Here is a 22,101-nt window from a genome sequence, read left to right as displayed (position 1 = left end):
GCTACGTATTGCTAAATCATTTTCGACCTTTATGTGCAGAGTTTTGCTGATTTGGCAAGGGCATATATATATATATATATATATATATATATATATATATATATTATTAAAGTATATATATATATATATATATATATATATATATTGTTATGTTGTTAGTGTAGTATATATACTTTTAAGTAGATTAAAAACAAATTTTTATTATAGTGAATAATCATAATAATTTCATATTATACTTAGGAAACAATTGTAATTCCCCTGTATGATTTGCATGGAAGCTTTTTGTCGCCTCGGAATAAAAATATAAAAAGGTTTTTCGATTTTTTTCCCCCTTATTTTTCTCTTCTAACAATTCGTATTTACATTTTTCGCAATTGCAAGTTTATATTTTAGTTTATAAATTATAAATACGTTTATAAATTAATAATTGCGAGAGAAAAAATCGTATAAATATAAAAGTTGTAAAACAAAAAGCTATAGCGAATCGATTAAAAAAAAAACATTTTACTATTCGTGTGGTATATATTACATTAATGCTATTTGCATCATAATTATTAAATATCATAATAAATTGTATTACACTGTATATAGTAATAATAACTGGCGTGATTTCAGCTTACAAACATTCGAACTACACACCAAGTGATTCCAGTCCGCCAATCAGCTTAGCGGATCTCTGGTGCGCGGTCGCTGATTGGACGTCCCGATGGCGAGCTGAGCCAATCAGCAGCCGGAGTCGAGGCTGCAGTCCTTCTGAGCGTGACGCACGCACAGCACACACAAGCCTTCACGTGAGAGCCACAGTACCGAGGAGAAGTGCGCACTAGTCTTCAGAGGAATAAAGAAAAGGTTTGTCAGATTTCCTAAACTATGTTTTGAGGTATTTTTTAAACATCGCTTTTGCGGATGTAACCGTAAGCGGTGTTTTAGTTCGCCCGATGTTTCCGCGAGAGCGTGAGCGCGAGATTAACACGGTGTTTACGGTTTCGTGTGAGTTCAGTGCTGGAGCGTAGTTAACGCGTTTTAACGGAGAATCCACGCGATAACGGCGCTCTGCGATCCGTTTCACGCGTGTATCCCGTTAATCCGTAGTTTGTGGATGATATCCGCGTGTGTACGGAGAGATGGGGGAGGGCGGCGGTGAGGGAATTAGGCGGGAAGGAAAAATGGAGGAATCTTTGTTTAACAAAGGCCTCCGAGCAACCACAACAAAAGTGCTTGAAAACCGAGAAATAACCGTTTAAATTAGGGTTTTTTGTTTTAAATCACAACTTCTTTATATGTTCGTGCAATTCAATGCAATATATTTTAATGCATTTTCGGCGCTTTTGGTGAATTGCAGTCGCAGTTATATTCAATGAGGTCACATTTGCGTGTTTTAGCTCTCGAGCGCTTTAATGGCTGATCTCTGATATAACGCAGTATTGAAGGAAGATTATTATATTTACACAGTATTTTTGAACAACAACACGCTGTGTGAGGAGATCAGCTGATTAACAACAAAAACAGACAATATTAATCACTTACAAACACAAATGTATATTTAAATACAGTTTAAAGACGTGTTTCTATACATTTTTGCGTAATGTATACAAATTTGTGTAAAAATTCATATTTGTTTATAGAAAGCCTACATATACAAATGTAACTAAAATGTATGTAACTGTGTATGTATATATTTAAATATACAAATATATATTTTGTGTATACTTTTGTCTGTATGCATATTTATCTGTTTAAAAGATACATTTAATATACATTTTTGATGCATTTATGCATGTATTTGTTTATATACATACACATTTATATCATTTACATACACAAATATGTATTTAAATGAGAGAGTTTAATAAATTTGTTTGTGTGTGGGTGAGGATGTTTAAGTATTCTTACATATATACACACACACATTTAAATGTAATTTTTATAAGTTTCTCTCTCTGTATGTATATGAATAGTTTTTTAATGTGTGTATATCTGGTTATATGTGTGTGTGTGTGTGTGTGTGTGTGTGGTCAGGTTCGAGTGTGTGTTGTTTTCTGTCAGGTGATCAGGATGGTGAAAGGAGACGTGGAACAAACCCAAGGGGAAGACGTCTGCGTACTGCGTAATTCGTGCAGGCGAGTCGCAAATGAGCACAAGCGCCAAGACTCCCGACGTTCCCGTCAACTTCTCGCGAGTTCTCCAAGAAGTGCTCCGGCGAGGGAAGGTGAGCGACCGTCACACCGAGGATGAAGATGATGATGAAGGTGCCGTCACTAACCGCTGCTCTTCTGTCCCTCCAGTCCCTGAGCGCTTCAGAGAAGGGCAAGTTTGTGGAGACATGGGCCAAAGTGGATAAAGTTCGCTTACTTGACAAGGAGATGAAGGGTTCACGTGCCTCCCAATAGCAGCGGGAAGGCCAGCAGGAAGAAGAAAGACCCGAGGCGCCCGAAAGCGCCCGCCCAGTAAAGACACACACACAATCAGTCTACGGCTCACAAAAGTTTTAACATGTTCAGCTCAGATATATATGATGTGAGTGGTTTTAACTGTTTTATCCTCTGTGCAGATCTGCGTTCTTCGTTTTTTGCGGCGAAGTACCGGCCCGACGGTGAAGAGTGAGAACCCAAAGCCTGTCCAATCGGTGAGAACCGTAAGAAGCTGGGCGAGTTGTGGTGAGTCGAAGCAGAGCATCTCAGACCGCGTGCCGTTCGAGCAGAAAAAAAAAAGCCGTCAAACTTTTTTGCGTGAGAAATACGAGAAGGTGAGCCGTTGATTCATCGGTCATGTTTAATTACTGATGTGGGCGTGGCCAGTGCAGTCTGAGCTCTCTGTGATTGGCAGGACGTGGCTGCGTACGGCGCAGGGGAGCGGTCTGCCTCTAAGAAGGCGCCGGGCCGACCAACAGGTTCGACTAAAAAGGCCCAGGCCATGATGATGATGGCGACGACGACGATGATGAAGAGTAGGAGGAAGATGATGATGAGGAGGATGATGATGATGACGATGACGAGTAGAGTGTATTGTGATGCAGCTTCACTGATGTGAGACGGGAGAAGGGTTATCTCGAGTTTTTCTTTATGTACATGTTTGAAGACTCCAGCAATAACGCAAGTGTTCTGTTCTGTCTTTTGTTTGGGGTTTTTTTTTTTAGATTTCTTCTTATTTTTGTACACGTTTAGCTGTTGATTCAATAAAGTGTAGAGGTGGTTTTTTTTTTTATAATAAATTTTTAAAGTTTCAGATATTGTGCGTTTGCTGTGGTCTTTCTGATTTAACTGAATGTTTGATGGTTTTACTGTATATTACAAGAGGAAATAAATTGCATTTCAAAAATAATTTGGGCCTCCATCCAAGAATTTTTCAACAGACATATGTATGTTATATATAGAGGATAGATAAACAGTCGTGAGCCGCGCAGTGACATTGTGTTTATTCTCATTATATTCTCACATCAAGCGGTACAGGTTTGTCATCCAAGCACAGGGGAAAATAACTAAATAAATACAAACGTACACCATCATAACTGATTGCATAACTGTGAATCTTTGTAACATCACATGCAAAACACAGGCTGGATTCACTCAGGCGTTTCAGTTCCCCACAAGTTTACAGCGGCGAAAATTTGTGTCATGGAGAGCGATGATTCAGAAGTGTTTATACTGCCATTCAAACACACATGATACATTAATATACCACGATATAGATATATAGAACGGATATAAATGTGTTTTTTGGGGGGGTGGGGGTAGTCAGTATTATGACTCAGGAACTCAAGAGTTGTTAGGCCCCATATCGACGGATGTGACTGACTGGAAATCAAAAAAAGTGATAATACTGATTAAACGTAATAACGCACTGTCTGATTTAATCACAGTAGATCATTAGAAAACAAAAACTAGAGATTTAAGATTTTCAGAAATAACAGCGTGTCTCAGGGCCTCATGCTATCCGACAAAGAAACACCATTAGTGTTACAATATTTTTCATGCCAATTAACCAGATTTGCTAAATTATCATTTAAAAAAAAAAAATCTCAATCATGAAGCTGATGAAAAGCCAATACTAAATTAAATCATAAAAATGTAAAATTCAAATAAATAAAAATTAAACAGAACACTAAAACAACTAAATAAGCACTTACTAAGATATGGAAATTATATATATATATGAATGGATTAATAAATAATCATATATATTTAATTTGTCATTCCATCTAACAAATATGCTTTGACAACTGACAATAAAAAAGATAACAAAGAATGACTTTTTAATTAAAATTAAAAATTATTGCACATTAATTATCTTAAAAAAAGTCTAACATGATTGGGGTTTTGGAGGTGAAATATGAGCCGGACATGCTCTTCTTCACAGGCTTCATGAGAATTCACCAAAGTCAGGTGCAAGTGATGCACACGCATATTTGATGTGAAACAACCGCGCCAATCAGAACACAGGTGAAGCCACATGGGCGGAGCTACACAACAAGACGCACCATAAATCATAACAAACATCTTGTGGTGTGTCGCTTGAGTGTTCACGTATGGTCTATTCAGAACTAAAACTACAATGAGACCATGAAGGAGATGTGATGCTGGGCTGTACATCGCACCTGAGTTTCATGACAACGCGTTACTGACGTGGAGAACAGATGGCACAAAACACACACACATGCACATAAAGAAATCTGCTGTCCTCCAGAACAGACGCGTTCTTCAGCTACCACCAGCCCTGAATAAAAGCAATGACATCAAACGAAGAAAAACTCCGCTCTCGCTTCTAAACACTCATGGACGACTGCCATGTCCACCATGTGAATAAAAAACCTTAAATATTGGTAAATTGCAGGTTTTAGATCACAACTCTGACTGTGTTTTCAGTTCTGAAAGAACAGTAGAAAGTATTCGTGTTTAATTCTAAATTACAATGGCAAAAAAAAACAAGAACTGAATTGGTTGATTTCAACTCAAAATTGCAAGAAAAAAGTCAGAATTCCGAAACAAAACAAAACATACAAGAATTGTGGTGAATAAAACTTAAAAAATGCCCCAGAGAAAAGACTCTACTAAGAGGAAAATCAGAATGGACGTGAAAAAGACATGTCATGAACTGTGAGATAAAAATCCAAACGATTAGAAGAAAAAGTCACTCGAATTTTCAGAGAAAAAAGAATCTGATTTCAGATGAAAACTCAGAATTCTGGAAAAAAGTCAGAACTGCGAGATATAAACGTAAAAGTCCAAGATAAACAGTTCCAAAATTCCAAGAAATTACTTTTGGAATTCCGAGATTAAAAAATTCCCAGAGAAAACATTAATACAGTACTGCAAGATGGAACTTGAAATCGCCAAAAAACAAAACAAAAAAACACAGGCCAGAATCTCCGATGACGAAACTCAAAGTGTCAGAGAACAAACCACATATAATAAACATTTTGAAAAATATAAACTCTGTAAATTGCGGAAAAAAATCAGCAGAATTGTGAACGCAACAACAACAACAAAATTGTCAGCAAATTCAAGTGTTTCATATTCAATAGTTTCAACTAAGCTTTTGTTTAAAACAATTGAGTTGCAAAACCAGGAAAAAAAAATAAAAACACATTGTGAAATGTAAATTCAAAGTTCAATGAGAAAAAATCTGAATTTGCAAAACAAAAAAAAACAGAATTCTCCTGAAGAAAAAAAAACGGGAAACAGAATATGCGGAGATGTAAACTTGCAATACAGGTTTAGACCTTGCAAGTGCCTAGACATAAATCTTTGAAATTGTGAGAAAAGTCCTAATTGTGAGATAAAAAGTCAATTTATTTTATTTTTTATCCCGTGGTGGACAAATAGCTTCCATAGTCACTGGTGCAGTGGTCGACATACGAAGGCCAGAACGCATTGAAGGCATCGAATGACTTTCACAGTGCGAGCCGCACGTGCTGAAGAACATGGTCCATCAACCTCTAAAACAACAAACGCTGCTACACTTCAGTCTGTTAGACGCTATAAATGTTCATCAGCTGCAATCAATCCATCAGTTTAACATTAAAAATAGTCCTTCTCAAACCACATGTGCTTACAAACGTCACAGCACAGCACTAACGACTAACCACTAACACTACAGTATTAACTACCATTATATTCTATGTGGATTAAACACACACACAATAACCAGCGCACTCCGGTAACACACATCTTGGCATTCGTAGAAATACCACTTATTTCAAAAATAAGACTTCATATCGTCTTTAGAACATCTGCCATCAGGCGGAGAAAGTAACCCAGTTGTACTAGCGTATGATGGCTGCACATTGCTGGTCATTCGCAGTCTAGATGGTTTATCAGTTGGACGTTAGCTCAAGTTGAGATCTGGTCGACCATCTTGGTTATGCGAGTTTTAGGACTGGTTGACACCTTTGGATCGATACACCCAGCTAAACGAACCATGTTCCAAAATACGCATGTCCGACGTGTGTGCTCTGTGTTCAATATCCTTATTTGCATTTGTCATATTTCACTGGAAATTATGAACATAAGTAGTTCTTAACAAGCAAACAAGAGAAAGTTTCCAGACCACACAGCAAAATTTATTTTCTTGCTTAGTATGTTTGGGTAACACACAATATCCACGTGTTTTAACATGAACTAACAATGAATAAAATTCTTACTTAATCTTTAGAGATCATGTTAATTGTTTTCTTCAACATTTTACTAATACAAATGTTGCACCTCTGGTAATATTATATTAATGAATCCTGAAATGCCGACATGATACTTAAAAACAAAGATTAATAAAGACTCGTAAATAAATGTATTGCACATTGTTACGTTTAATGGTTAGTTAACCACAGTTAACTGTATTGTAAAGTGTTACCGCTAATGTTGGTCTTTGTTTGTCCATTAGACAATAATTTCATCCCCGCCATGAAAAATAAATAATAAAAAGTATACAGTTTACTATAGGATTGTAACTATTATATATAATATTATATTTACTAGCATTTAAAAGTATGAAAGTCTTATTTAATGAAAAAAATTATTTAAATTAAGTTTTTGCTCCCCCCCTCACAAGAAAATTAAATATATCTGTCACGTGGTGATGGCAGAAAAATAAACTTAATTCTAAGTGAATTATTTTTAGATTCCATTGTCAGATATTTTTTGTTTTAAGCATAAACTCACTTCATTTTGATTTTTTTTTTTTTTCAGTGAAACAAGAACTTTAAGTATTTTTTTAAGTAATTTATGTATCTTGATTTAAGAATATTAAGATTATTTGTACTGGAAAAACAGACAAAAACACTGAGAAAAAACATCACTTTTGCAGTACAGGAGCAACATTTTCTGTTCTGAAACCACAAGCCAAAATGCATCAGCAAGCATATAAATTACCCAATCCGGAACAACATCTTGTTGTTCGCCTGCTTAGCTAGGAGAAAAAAGATTTAACGTGTGCATTCAACAGAGAGCCGCGTACGCAATAAAACACACAATCTGGGAGACTCCAGAACTTTCCCTATAAGCATGCTGGGATAGAGCTGGACTAAGTGAGGTTTAAAAGAAGAGTGAAGCGCTAGTTCCCTTACGTCAATCAAGGCGAAGTACAAATAAATAATATGAAACACAAGGAAAACAATATAAACAGACTCATGATTCACCGTAAACCACGAGTCCAGGAGCGCAAACACTCACACACACTCACACTGAGCACTTGAACTGTTTCTCCACTCAGACGGGACTCTATAATGTCTTCAATCCTCCTCAACATCATCATAATTCTCCAAGTCACTGATCGACAGGAACAGGAAGTGAAGCTGTAGCACAGATGCACGATAAAGGCGGCTGTTGGGTTGCTAGGCAACAGCGGGGGAAGCGCGAGCCTAGTGAGGCAGAGGCAACTAGGATGTCCAGTAGTTGGATGGGGAAGAACCCTCGATTCCGGCCGTGGTCATGCCTCGTACAGTTGTCGTCGATCGATGAGTCAGAGTTATGATGTTAGCCTTAGGTTGACGCCCGAGTTCACCCTCGTTCTCCGTGCTTCGAAGTCGCAGAGCCGCCGTTGAGCGACAACACGTGCCAAAGATCCAAACGTGAGCAGCGGCAGATAACGGAAAGTTTTAAGTTAGTGGAAATGAGAAAAATTACTGCTAACGTAAAACAAGCCAAAAGCCAAACAAAAAACCGTAAAGCCAGCATATTAAAGCAGTGTATCACTTTCACAACCAAAACATTTTAAGTAAATGTTTATCTGTAAGCACAAAGTTGTGGGCCATTTTAGTATGAAACAATCAAATAAAAGCCAAATATAAATATAAATACAGAATCGAAACGAAAAAACACTGGTTATGTTTTGACGATGCATGGGACTTTATTGCCAGTAATTTTGCTTTTGGAGTAAGAAATTTAGTGTTTCCCGGTAACAGATTGGCATAAAAAAGCAGCCCAAAACAAAAACACATTATCAGGTAAAATGAAGTGTTGAGTTACCAGTGTCAGCTTTTTATTTTTACTGGTTTTAACTTGCTGTCAATTAATTAAAATATATAATCACGATTAATGGTGCATGATTGTCATGAGCACCCGTGAATAATCACAACTTAATCGCACATTTTTATCTGTTCCTAAAATGTACCCTAAAATGAATATTTTCCCATGGTTTCCACAGACATATTTAAGCTAGTCCTAATTAAAATGCATGTTTGAGCTGTCTCCAACTGAAATATCTTGTTTGACATATCTTAAAAAGTCATTGTTCTGTGTCATTATGCACACTCTGTAACACTTTCTTTTAAGGCATTTTTGTAATGCCAGAAATTAATTTATGCAATAAATGTTTATTATTAGTGAAACCTAGTTAACAGAGTATGTAGAGGACATGTTTCATAGGTCATAGATAAGGTTTTCAAAGAACTTGAACATGCTCCATTAGACACATGAAAAAAAACAAAAAAAAAAAAAAAAAACAGGAATACTTTAAGTGTTGTTTCAGATGCAAAGAACAAAGTCAAAATACTTAGTATGAAAACAATCAAATAAAAGCCAAACTAAATACAGAATCATAAAACACTGGTCAGTTTTGAGATTTTGGGCTGTTTGGCTTTTCATTAAGTGTTGTTTCAGATTGGCATAAAGAAAAAAATCCAAAAAACACATCGAAGTGTTTATTTTATTGCACTTCATCTATTTGTGTTTATAGATTTCAATTCCAGTTCATATCTTTAAAGAGTTTTTTCTCCACTTCAGTAGCACTTACATACACCAAAACTTACAGTTTTATTCCTCTCTATATTCTGAAGGTTTTTACTGAGGGGTTTGTTCATATTTCATTCACACTGATTTATACAGCATTTTATTCCTAAAAAACATGGCAAAAATGCATATATTTAAAGGCTGTGAGTTTGTTTCTCCATTTCAGCATTAATTTCATTCACCAAAACTTACAGTTTTATTCCTCTCAATAATCTGAAGGTGTTTACTGAGGGGTTTGTTCATATTTCATTCACACTTATTTATACAACATTTTATTCCTAAAAACATGGTGAAAGTGTATTTGTTTTCTGTCTGCTGACAGTATTTTCAGATTTATGGAGCGATAAAAAGAAAAATCTAAAATTCCCTCTGGAAAAACCTTTAATTCTAATATGTCAACAGAATCAAACAAGAATTTTGAACCTGACTTCAGATTTCTGTTCTGGACATTGCTCTGAAAGTGAATATAATGATATTGTTATTCTGTGTTGTTATCATTATAGTTGTACACTGAAGAAAAAAAAACGCTGTAGGATTTACTTTGAAACAATTTTCCCCTCAGAAATTGCTAGTAAATTTCACAAATAATTACAAAGAAATAGCAAATAACACTGAATTAAACGTAAAATTCTTAAAAATAGTATTTTCTTGTAAAATGTAACTTTGAAAAATCTTTTGAGGGTGAAATAAGAACTAAATACATCTGTCTGTGCATTTTTTCTGCTTAAGTCATATTCATCTGTATGTCAGTGTTTTTTGTATTTTTTTTTTTTTTTTTGTATTTTGTATTTGTGCGTGTGTTTGTACCTGGTGAGCGTGCAGGTGATTTTGCAGAGTTTATTCCTCCGTTGTGATTCTCACTGGGCAGCTGAAGCTCCATGTGGGGTTTAGGAATGTACTCCTTCCGGGGTTTGTTGGACATGTCTTTTATCCTGTAACACACACACACACACACACACACACATATTTTAATCACCAGCACATATTTATAATTATTCAAGAATAAAATCTCATTAATCTCCACTGTAAAATTTTTAAATAATACTTCAATATTTATTGGCATGTAATTATATCTGTAAAGACAATTTTATTTTATTTTAAAAAACATGTTTCTGGTAAATCTGATAAACTATAGTGTTGTTTTAATGTGAATTAATGTCTCTCCCAGTGGATTTACTGTGTGTGTCATGTGAAGAACCCAGGTGCATGATGGGAGTTTGCAGCATCTGACCTGTCTTCTATCTTGCTGGAGAGCTGCTGCAGGATCTCAGCCGCCTGCTGATGATACTCCACCTGAGCCTGAACCAGAGCCGACAGCTGACTCACCTGCTCGATCTAAACACACACACACACAAATGTACTACATACTGTAACAAAGGGATTCACAATTATTGAAATGACTTTCAATAATTTAATGACACAATCGCATGAAGAGGGTTCTCTAATGTCAGCTACTCGAGACGCGCAGCTAAACAAATATTTCATATTTTGCAGTAAGTGTTTTATTTGAGTTTCTATTTTATTATTATTTAGTTAATTTTACATATTATGATTTAGTTAATTTTCAGTACATGTTTTATTCAGATTGCATTATTTTAAACTTATTTATTCATTTTAATGATTTAATAATAATTATTAGCCTTCAGCTCACAGACCCTGACAGTCTGTCAAACCCTGGTGTATCACAATTCCACATACTATTAAAAAAAAAAAACAGTACACACTAGCTTCTGCTAGGTTATTGTTGTTAACTAAAAATAAAACCATAAAAATAATTTTTGTTAACTGAAATAAAATAACTACAATATTTTTTTAAAAACTTAATGACAACATTTCCAATTTTTATTTAGTTTAATTTGATGTACTAACTAACTGATGTACTAATTTGAAATAACTAACACTGAATACAAACAATATAAACATTAAAAAACAAATAAAAACAATGAACATACAACATTTTAAAAACAGTTTTCAACTGTTTGATAATAGTAAAAAAGGTTTTGGTAATTTCTGTTTATGTTTGTTGTTTTTATTAGTTTTTGTTAAAATTAAAAACTCGCAATGTTAATTAAAAACTGTAATAGTAAATTTAGGATACTAAAATAACACTGGTTTCTGAACAGTATTATTTACAATATGTGAATTTTATACTGTGTGCAATATGAGAATGGACTCTTATTTGGCTTACATTTGCCAAAATGTGCATGCACACTGAGATACTGTATCCCACAATGCAATGGGCTTAACTTCCATTTCCAGAGTGACGAATAAGATTTAAACAATATGTATTTTAAAGATTTCTGAGCTTTGCATTGTGGGATACAGCATTGTACATGTGCTCTGTTCGACACCGCGTTACTAGTTTGAGCATTAGTTAGTACAACACCGTACGTCGTTCTCCAGCAGGTTAAACATGCTCTGCTCCGCGATCTCCTTAGACTCGTCGAATTTCTCCAGCGCTTGTTTGAGCTCATCGTCTGTCACTTTCCCCTGACGCTTCTTCTTATAATCAAAGTCCAGACGGCGGCCTTCCATCTTCTTCAGATGGTGCTGTGAGAGGAACGCACACATTTACACACGTCTGTCTGTCAGCGTTCAGCTCTCTCACAGTAACACCAGTCAAGCTCACCTGAATCTCTCTGAGATCTTTGTCGTGCAGGTTCTGCAGCGGGTCTATGAAGTTCTGTTTGACGGTTATGTCTAAAGCGTCTTTCACCTCACCGAGCTCACGCATGGATTCACCGGCGTCCAGCAGAGCCAGACCTGAGACACACAGATGAACAGCAGACTGATAACATTTTTCCAACTTTTAATCTGATTTACAATTCCACTAAACCAACAAATCTGCAACTCTGACATCATTTTCTAAAGGTACAGTACAGGTCAAAAGTTTGAAAACATTACTATTTTTAATGTTTTTGAAAGAAGTCTCTTCTGCTCATCAAGCCTGCATTTATTTGATCAAAAATACAGAAAAAACAGTAATATTGTGAAATATTAAAAAACTATAAAAAAAAATAAAATTATTCCTGTGATGCAAAGCTGAATTTTCAGCATCATTACTCCAGCCTTCAGTGTCACATGTAACATCATCCAGTCTATCACATGATCATTTAGAAATCATTCTAATATTCTGATTTATTATGAGTGTTGGAAACAGTTCTGCTGTCTAATATATTTGATGAATAAAAGGTTAAAAAACAACTGCATTTATTCAAAATAAAAATAAAAAAAAATTTATAATAATATATATTTCTAATAATATATTTTCTTTACTGTCACTTTTTATCAATTTAACACATCCTTGCTGAATAAAAGTATTGATTTTATTTAAAAAAAAGAAAGAAAAAAAATTACTGACCCCAATTTACTGACCAGTTGGTGTATATTGTGTATTACAAAATATTTATATTTTAAAAAATACATAGCTTCTTCTTTTTTTTTTTTTTTTACTTTTTATTCATCAAAGTATCCTAAAAAAGTATCACATGTTCTGAAAAAATATTAAGCAGCAGAACTGTTTCCAACTTTGATAATGAATCATCATATTAGAATGATTTCTAAAGGATCATGTGATAATGATCCTAAAAATTCAGCTTTGCATCACAGAAAATAAATGATCATTTAAAAGTATAATCAATTTAAAAACAATTATTTTAAAGTGTAATAATATATCACAATATTAAATTTTTTTCTGTATTTTGGATCAAATAAATGCAGGCTTGATGAGCAGAAGAAACTTCTTTCAAAAACATTAAAAATAGTAATGTTTCCAAACTTTTGACCTGTACTGTACATGTTACACAGCAATGCTTCACAACTCTTCTGCTCACCAAGTCTGCATTTATTTAATCAGAGATACAGTAAGAATTGTGAAATATTATTTTAATTTAAAATAGCTCTTTTCAATGTATTGATATGTTTAACTGTAATCTATTGCTGTGATCAAAGCATCATTACTCCAGTCTTCAGTGTCACATGATCTTCAGAAATAATAATATGATGATTTGCTGCTCAAGAAACATTTCTGATTATCAATAATCAGCACAATATCTTTGTGGAAACAGTGATACATTTTATTTTTCAGAAGTCACAGATGAATAAAAAGTTCAAAAGAACATTATTTATTTGAAATAGAAATCTTTAGTAACGTTATAAATGTCTTTACTGTCACTTTTGATCAATTTAACATTAATTCTTGTTAAATAAAAATATTAGGGGTGTCCCGTGTGTGTGTGCATATTACATTTCAAAATGAATTTTGCTACCCATATGCTTCCATAAAACCCAAACCTGAAAACACAATTTTGTGTGTGTGTAAGTTACCAAAGCAGGACTCTTCTCCGAGCTCACGGCCGAACCTCTGCATGGCGTCTCCCAGCACCGTCTCAGCCTGAGGGTAACCCGGACCCTTATCCTGACCCCGGATCTTAGACATGGTGTTGATCATGCTTAGACGAGCCCTGGACGCTGAAACACACACACACTTACATTTGTCTCTTACCCAGGAATACCACCTACGTCTCCTTTCGAGGCACTGCTTGATCTGACCCCTCACAGCAGGGGACTCATCTCAAGCATATACTCTGTTATAACACTTATAAACCCACAGAACATCGATGATATTCGTAACGTGTGGCAAAGTGATTTGGGCAGAGAAATTGCAGATGGAGAGTGGGAAGACGCTTTAAAACAGGTGCACTCCTCCTCACCTTGTGCTAGGCATGGATTAATTCAATTTAAGGTTCTCCATAGGCTCCATTCTACTAACTCCAAATTAACCAAGATTTACCCTAATGTTAGCCCTAGATGTGTTCTGGTCGTGACCTGTCCTGGATGAGTTTTGGAGGGGAATTTTTAAATCATATAGTCATGTGTATAGTATTCAGATTGACCCTGATCCCTTAATTGGTATTACGCCTGAGGGTACAGAACTCAGAAAAGACATTTGCTCTGTTATAGCCTTCACTTCACTACTGGCGAGGCATTTAATATTGCTTCATTGGAAAAGGGCAGACCCTCCAACACATAGTAGCTGGATAAAAGAAGTAACGTCTTAGATTCAGTTGGAAAAGATTAAATATATCGTTCAAAACGTAAGTTTTAAAACATATGGTCCCCTTTTATAAGATATTTTGAAGAGCTCCCCGGCCTCTGAGATAGGAGTTACCTTCCTTAATCTTTCCTTCTTTTTGCATCATCTCTCCATTTCCCACTTTATTCATACATATTCCCTTTTTTCTTCCTTTTCTTTTTTTTTTATGTTTATTATTTATTTTATGCATTTATTTATCAGTGTGAATATAATGCTTTTATGCGTTATCTTTCATAAATTTGTTACCGTTAAACAACTTGTATTATTTTCCTCCATTATGTTTTCTGGACCAGTATTGTGTTTCTTATGAAAGTGTTCCCCTTCTTTCGGGAGTCTTTAACTACTCCGCTTATTTCTTTATACTGACTTCTCATATATTCCCTAATTGCTGTCAAGCTTTTCATGTCTAAAGATAATTTATGGACTGTACAAACATGGAACACTGTTTTTTTTTCACAGTTTATTTTTAAATTTTTAAATTTATTTTTTTATTAAGCCATGTATATGTGGGGGGGAGGGTGTGATGGTTATTCAATTAAATACATAAAAAAAAAATACACACACAAACAAACACATACACACACACACACTTGTTTGTTTTTGTGAAAAGTGGGGACATCCCATAGGCGTAATGGTTTATATATTGTACAAACTGTATATTCTATCGCCCTACACCAACACTACACCTAACCCTACCCCTTACATGAAACTTTGTGCTATTTCAGATTGTCAATACACTCCATTCTGTGTGATTTATATGCGTTTTGAAAAATGGGGACATGGGTAATGGGTAATGTCCTGAAAAGTCACCTTCTCCTTGTAATCCCTGTGTCATACACTTGTCATTATACAAATCTGTGTCCTGATATGTCACAAAAACGCTCTCTCTCTCACACACACACACACACACACACACACCAGGGTTTGGCTGCAGGTGTTCTGTGGTTTTAATCATGATGTCAAGCACTGCTCTGCTCGTAACGCAAAGTTCATGAATTAAATGGTGTTTTAAGGTTTGGGTTTTATGGAAGCATATGGGTTGCAAAATTTATTTTGAAATGCAATATGTAAAATGGCAATGCATTTCTGTATTTCAATTTACATTTTCCCATATATACAGTTCAGGTCAAAAGTTTGGAAACATTACTATTTTTAATGTTATTGAAAGAAGTCTCTTCTGCTCTTCAAGCCTGCATTTATTTGATCAAAAATACAGAAAAAACAGTAATATTGTGAAATATTATTACAACTTAAAATAATAGTTTTCTATTTGAATATACTTTAAAAAATAAATTATTCCTGTGATGCAAAGCTGAATTTTCAGCATCATTACTCCAGCCTTCAGTGTCACATGTAACATCCAGTCTATCACATGATCATTTAGAAATCATTCTAATATTCTGATTTATTATGAGTGTTAGAAACAGTTCTGCTGTCTAATATATTTGATGAATAAAAGGTTAAAAGAACTGCATTTATTCAAAATAAAAAAAATTCTAATAATATATATTCTAATAATATATTTTCTTTTTACTATCACTTTTTATCAATTTAACACATCCTTGCTTAATAAAAGTATTGATTTTATTTAAAAAAAAAGAAAGAAAAAAAAAAAATACTGACCCCAAATTACTGACCAGTAGTGTATCTTGTTATTACAAAATATTTATATTTTAAAAAACATAGCTTCTTTTTTTTTCTTTCACTTTTTATTCATCAAAGTATCCTAAAAAAGTATCACATGTTCTGAAAAAATATTAAGCAGCAGAACTGTTTCCAACTTTGATAATGAATCATCATATTAGAATGATTTCTAAAGGATCATGTGATAATGATCCTAAAAATTCAGCTTTGCATCACAGAGATAAATGATAATTTAAAGTATAATAAATTTAAAAACAATTATTTTAAATTGTAATAATATATCACAATATTTACATTTTTTCTGTATTTTTGATCAAATAAATGCAGGCTTGATGAGCAGAAGAAACTTATTTCAAAAACATTAAAAATAGTAATGTTTCCAAACTTTTGACCTGTACTGTATGTGCAACATTTAGTGCAAAATGAAAATGAAAATAAAGTTATATAATTTACATTTGCTATTTTCTACACTAGTTTTAATATGGAAATTGAAAACATAATTTTATGCTTCTGTGCATCAATCAGAGTGTAAACAGTGAGAGATGATGAGGCAGGTGAAAAGCGTTTGGTTCATGGTGAATATTGATCTATTGTGCGTGCTGTTGCCAAGCCCCGCCTTGATATAATGATTGACAGGTAGGGGGCGTGATCGGCTCAGAATGCATTTTCAAATCCACATTAACTTAAACTACATTATCGTTGGTTATTTAATAAAAATGCAGTTCAAACCTCTTAAGTGTAAGTGTCAATGCATTTAAGAAAAATAAAAGACATTTAAATCTTTTTGCTACCATTTTGCTGCACATTTGGCTCAGAATGCATTCTGAAATTCACAATGCATTTTAATAAAATTATCACGCGGTATCATGATGGAAATGCAATCGCAAGTGTCCTACCCATAAGTCTAAATGCATTTAGAAAAAAAGGCATGTTTGCTTGGACATGTTAAACATATCTAATACAATTTCATTTTAATTTCCCAACTTATAAAGCATTAAAATATGTTTTTGATAGTGCTGTCAAATGATTAATCACGATTAATCACATCCAAAATAAAAGTTTTTGTTTACATACTATATGTATATGTACTGTGTATATTTATTATGTATATATAAATACATACACATACAGTAAATATTTTGAAAATATTTACATGTATATACATTTATATATTTATATTCTTATATTTTATTATCTATATATAAATATATTAATATATAAACATAACATATTTTTCTTAAATGTATACATGCATGGTGTTTGTAATTATATATACATAATAAATATACACAGTATACACGCATATATTATGTAAACAAAAACTTTTATTTTAGATTTGATTAATCGTGATTAATCATTTGACAGCACTAGTTTTTAATTTACATGTTAAAACTAGTGTAGAAAAAGGCAAATGTAAATTTTCATTTTAGCACTAAATGTTGCACATATTTATGGGAAAATACAAATTTAAATACAGAAATACATTGTTATTTTACATATTGCATTTCAAAAAAAAAAAAAAAGTTGCTACCCATATGCTTCCATAGGGTTTGTGATTAAAATATATAATATATTTATCATTGTGTATATGTGTAATTTTGTAGAGAGAGAGAGAGCATACCTTTTCCATTTCTTTGAAGTCATCATCGAGTTTGGTGCCCTCTGCTCCTCCGACCTTCTCACTGACTTTCTACAGATGAGAAAACCCACAAATTATTATTATTTAATTACACAAAACACACAATCTCACTATAAACAATAAACAACTACCCCATTACTCATTACTTGGTTTCCAGTACAAACATCACAAAATTATGAAAAAAACAAGAAAAAAAGTTACCTAAAATTTCATAAAATAAACAAAATTATTCAAAGAAACTATTTTTTTTTTCCTGATCCTTGATATACAGATAACAGATATTTGTTCTTGCTTTAAACATAAAGAACTTCATTTTGAATATCTTAAGTAAATTAAGATACTTGATATACATATAAACATAAAGAACTCCATCTTTAAAACACAAAAAACATCATTCTTAAAATCATAAATCATTTTGTGTGGTGTGTGTGTGTATATATACTGTATATATATTAAGTGTCTATATATATATATATATATAATGACTGTAAACTGCAGATGCATATATATTAAGGATCTTTGGAAGACATTTAAACAGGAAAGCAAGTGCTAAATACTGAGTAAGAGCAGAGTTTCTGCAGTGTGTGGGTCGTGCATTGGATGACTGTAAACTGCAGATGCTTCAATAGTAATTCACACGAGTAATTATGGGCTGTTTACTTGTTTTTCTCAAGAGAACCAGTAAAGATCTCCAGAAGACCATCAGAGAGTGTGACTTCACTGCACAGAAGATAAATGTGATCAAACCTGCTCAAAGACACCAGTTATTCATAAACAGGTTAGCAGGCGTTCTGCTGATATTAATCATTCAGTACGTGTGTATATGAAGTGGAGGAAGCTCTTGTTTATTCCAGGCTCTGAATATCATGTGAGGATTGGGAAAGTGATGCACGAGAGCCAGTTTCCATAGCAACAGCTACTTGATGATACCATTAGACAGAAAATAGAGATGTATAACCCCCATCTGTCTGTCTTTATCAGCACATCATCTGCGTTCATAACTGGACATTTATGAATCTATCATATACAGGCAATTTACAGTAAAATGCTAAATGTCACAGAAATGGGCAATTTTTGTATGAATAAATCAAAAGTAGGGCTGTACTTCAGTTTGTGTTTTTTTTTTACACAAAAAGACTGCTATTGAAATATGGATATGAATGAGCACAACGTTTGTATTAAATCATAAATCTAAAATAAATGAGTAAATAAACTGATTTCTGGAAAAATGAAAAAATTCAAAGGACCCTACTACTGTAAAAAAATAAAATAAAAATAAAACATTATTATATTTTGATTCATTTACATGCCTTATGATTTAACGATTTAATTAAATGATTAAAATTGAAACTTTTTTTGTGAAAAAAAAAGCAAAATGTAAAAAAAAACTAATTTATAGGGCCCTAAAAATATTTTTGTTAAACTTTTAATGAATGGTTGTTAAACTGTATACGTTTTTTTTTTACTACAATTTTATTTAAACATATAAAACAAATTCTAGAAAAAAAAAAATCTTAACATCCAAATCCATAAAATTAAAACAAAAATATAATATTTTACTATTTTTCAGTAGAATGTACTTCTCAAAGTATCATAAATTCAGAAAAAAATAAACATTGAAATATAAAAAAATAATATTTCATAGATTCCTATTATTGTTCAAAAAGTAATACATTATTTTGTAATAAATTGTTGTTAAACTGTTTCATGATTTCATTTGATCAGACATACTTTTCGATTACTAAAATTTTATTTACCATTAAAACAGAATCCAGAAAAAAATAAAACGATTTTTTGGGAGAAAAATATCAAACAGATTTGACGTGTGACGAGAGACTGGAGAAAGGTTTTCTCTGACCGTCATGTCACTGATTCTCCTGCGAGCCTGAGTTCAGTTATGAAGGAAACACACAGAAACTGGTGAGTGACATTTACACATTTACACAGACTAACTTCGTCACTCAGTTAATGAACTCATCAGTTAGTCAACACTGTTAGGAATTCTGAGTGAAAAATCAATGAGTGACACCCGGTGACCTTTGACCTTTATCCACATGATAAAGTGTGTTAATCAGAGACTGATGACTGATTAAAGACACGAGTAATTAAGAATTCAGATTCAGAATTCAGTTTAATAGAAATAAACATAACTTCACAATACTTAGACGTTTGGTTGTCTAATGTAAACTGCACACACTACAAACGTTTTTTAATAAACCTAACTGCTTCAAAAACAATGTTTTCAGTAAGTGTGTGTGTGTGTGTGTGTGTGTGTGTGTGTGTGTGTGTGTGTGTTTTACATTGTTGAACATCATTCAAAACATCTTCTTTTATGTTTCACAGAACAAAGCCAAACAGGTTTGAATGACATCAGGAGTAAATTATGATTTTTGGGTGAAATTCTTTACAGTCTTTAGTGTTTCTGCAGGAGTCTAATGTACACATGACTACACCCCTCTCTCTCTCTCTCTCTCTCTCTCTCTCTCTCTCTCTCTCTCTCTCTCTCTCTCTCTCTCTCTCTCATGCACGGATCAGATCAGTCCATCAGTCATCAGTCTGACTGGTACAAAGGGCCGTTACGTAATCAGACTGAATCGAAACTGTAGGGTCAAAAATTATCAAAGACTTCTGTTTCCCCTGTCCCAAACTATCTTGAGTAACAAAAGGGACATTTGGCATTCCTGAAGGCACAGAATTGCTGATATCGATCAAGGCCTGTAGGCCAACATGTTTATACATCGGGGGTCTGCTAATTGTCACACCTTTTGCACAGTGGGTGAAGCTGTAGTCTGCTGATTGGTCAGTTTGAATGTCTCACATTTGGGTTTCAGTCACATGGTCAAGGAAGGGGTAAAAGAAGACTGTAAATGTTGCTCTGTCGTCTTGCTCTCTGCTGGCTTTTCTTTGCTGGAGCTCTCTTCTCAGGGCCCTCTGCCCTCTGCCCTCTCTGCCTTCCCTCGTTTTTCTCCCTCTCTCCCTCTTTTTTCTCCCTCTTTCCATCTTCCCTCTCTCTTTCTCTCTCAGGTAATATTTTACATACATGTTAGGTACAATTAACTATATGTTTTACTATCATTCATCTATTTTGTAACCAATTCAAGTGTAACCCATAACAAAATATTGTTATTAAACCATTTCAATTATTAATTATGTGCTAACTAATCTTGATTCAATATTAACTTTGAAGTGCTACCTATTGCAATACAATATAGTCACTTAATAGCAACGCTCTCCCACATATTTAGCTATTGTAACTGCGCTTATTTCCGTCGTTGGTATAAGTGGCAGTGGGTGGTAACAGACTAGAAATGTAGAGTTTTATACCATCGTGCTGATAACGTTTCTTTAGTCCTTCGGCAATCCTACAGCCTGAACCACTGTAGGGAAACCACCCTTACGAAACGAACACAGAAACGCTCAGATTGTCCAAACGTTCAGCTGAAGCTGTGTGTGTGTGTGTGTGTGTGTGTGTGTGTGTGTGTGTGTGTGCGTGTGTGAGTTTGTGTTTGTCCAGTATAAATTAAAGATGTGTGGTGCAGTGCTGCAGGTTTAGTCTGAGCATGAATTATTAATCTCTCTGCTCTTCTCTCAGACTCTGTTTTCATACGGAGTTTATTTCAACTCACTTTTGAGATGTTTATGAATCTGTTCATTATCACTACTTCACCATATCGTGTATTATTGTATTCTGAACAGTTTAATTATATAATAATTACATGTAATCATATGTTCCAAAACTATTTATATATAGTTTGGGAATTTTAGTTTTATAAGAATTTATAAAAATTGTCAATTTTAAAGATAGTTTTAAGACTTTAGTTTTCGTTTTGTTTTTTGTTTTTACAAATTGCACAAAAGAAAAATTTTCAAATTAAAGAAGTGTCATATAACACATTCACAATATTTTAAAATTCACTAACTAAATATTGATATCTCAATGTTTCATAAAATAGTATCATCAATAAACATAGTAATTATAATAATAAATATTAATCATATACTTATATTTGTATAAATATCGGTACTACTTAACTTGAATTTGGATCAGTTTTAGTTGTCCTATTAGTATTTCTACAAATTAAATAAATAACGAATTAATGTTAATAATTAAATAATCACATGATTTAATATAATGTTCCTACTGAATAATGTACATATAATGACATCATTTTGTCTTGTAAACACAATGTACAGTAAAGACAACCATTTTAAACACATTACTTAAATTCCTCAGTTCTTTTACTTGTTCTAATAGTATTGATGTATTTATATCCGTTAAATAAATTAATAATTATAATATTAAAATAGGTATGAATACATTTCATTATTGTAAACCATTAAACTACTATAAATATTACAATAAATGTAATCATTAAAGAAATATAATTTAATATATCTTCTTATAATGTTGATTAAATGTTCAATAATACACAACATCATCTTGTCTTGATCAAACATGACATCACACACACACACACACACACACACACACACACACACAC

The 22,101-nt window shown here is 33.5% G+C and overlaps 1 protein-coding gene and 1 pseudogene across 1 annotated transcript; one reads left to right on the top strand and one right to left on the bottom strand.

Moving 5' to 3' along the window:
* The first annotated feature begins 2,229 nt into the window (after positions 1-2,229).
* On the top strand, positions 2,230-3,321 carry LOC122141953 (annotated as a pseudogene).
* Positions 3,322-9,945: 6,624 nt separating this feature from the next.
* LOC109066246 (endophilin-A1-like) lies at positions 9,946-16,904 on the bottom strand. The gene is made up of 7 exons (XM_042750558.1): positions 16,897-16,904; positions 15,235-15,290; positions 13,548-13,691; positions 11,851-11,984; positions 11,613-11,771; positions 10,453-10,556; positions 9,946-10,153 (listed from the first exon to the last, which is right to left on the bottom strand). Exons 1-7 carry the CDS (start codon positions 16,902-16,904, stop codon positions 9,946-9,948), a joined length of 813 nt encoding a protein of 270 aa, XP_042606492.1.
* Positions 16,905-22,101: the final 5,197 nt, after the last annotated feature.

This window comes from Cyprinus carpio, chromosome B23, assembly GCF_018340385.1.
Source record: "Cyprinus carpio isolate SPL01 chromosome B23, ASM1834038v1, whole genome shotgun sequence".
NCBI lineage: Eukaryota > Metazoa > Chordata > Actinopteri > Cypriniformes > Cyprinidae > Cyprinus > Cyprinus carpio.
This window is presented reverse-complemented; position numbering and strand designations above follow the sequence as displayed.

Coding starts and splice junctions, on each gene's coding strand:
- LOC109066246 (XM_042750558.1), bottom strand. Junction 13,692..15,234: donor ACACCTGCAGCCAAACCCTG/GTGTGTGTGTGT, acceptor TGTGTGTTTCAG/CGTCCAGGGCTCGTCTAAGC. Junction 10,154..10,452: donor TCCAGCAAGATAGAAGACAG/GTCAGATGCTGC, acceptor TGTGTGTTACAG/GATAAAAGACATGTCCAACA.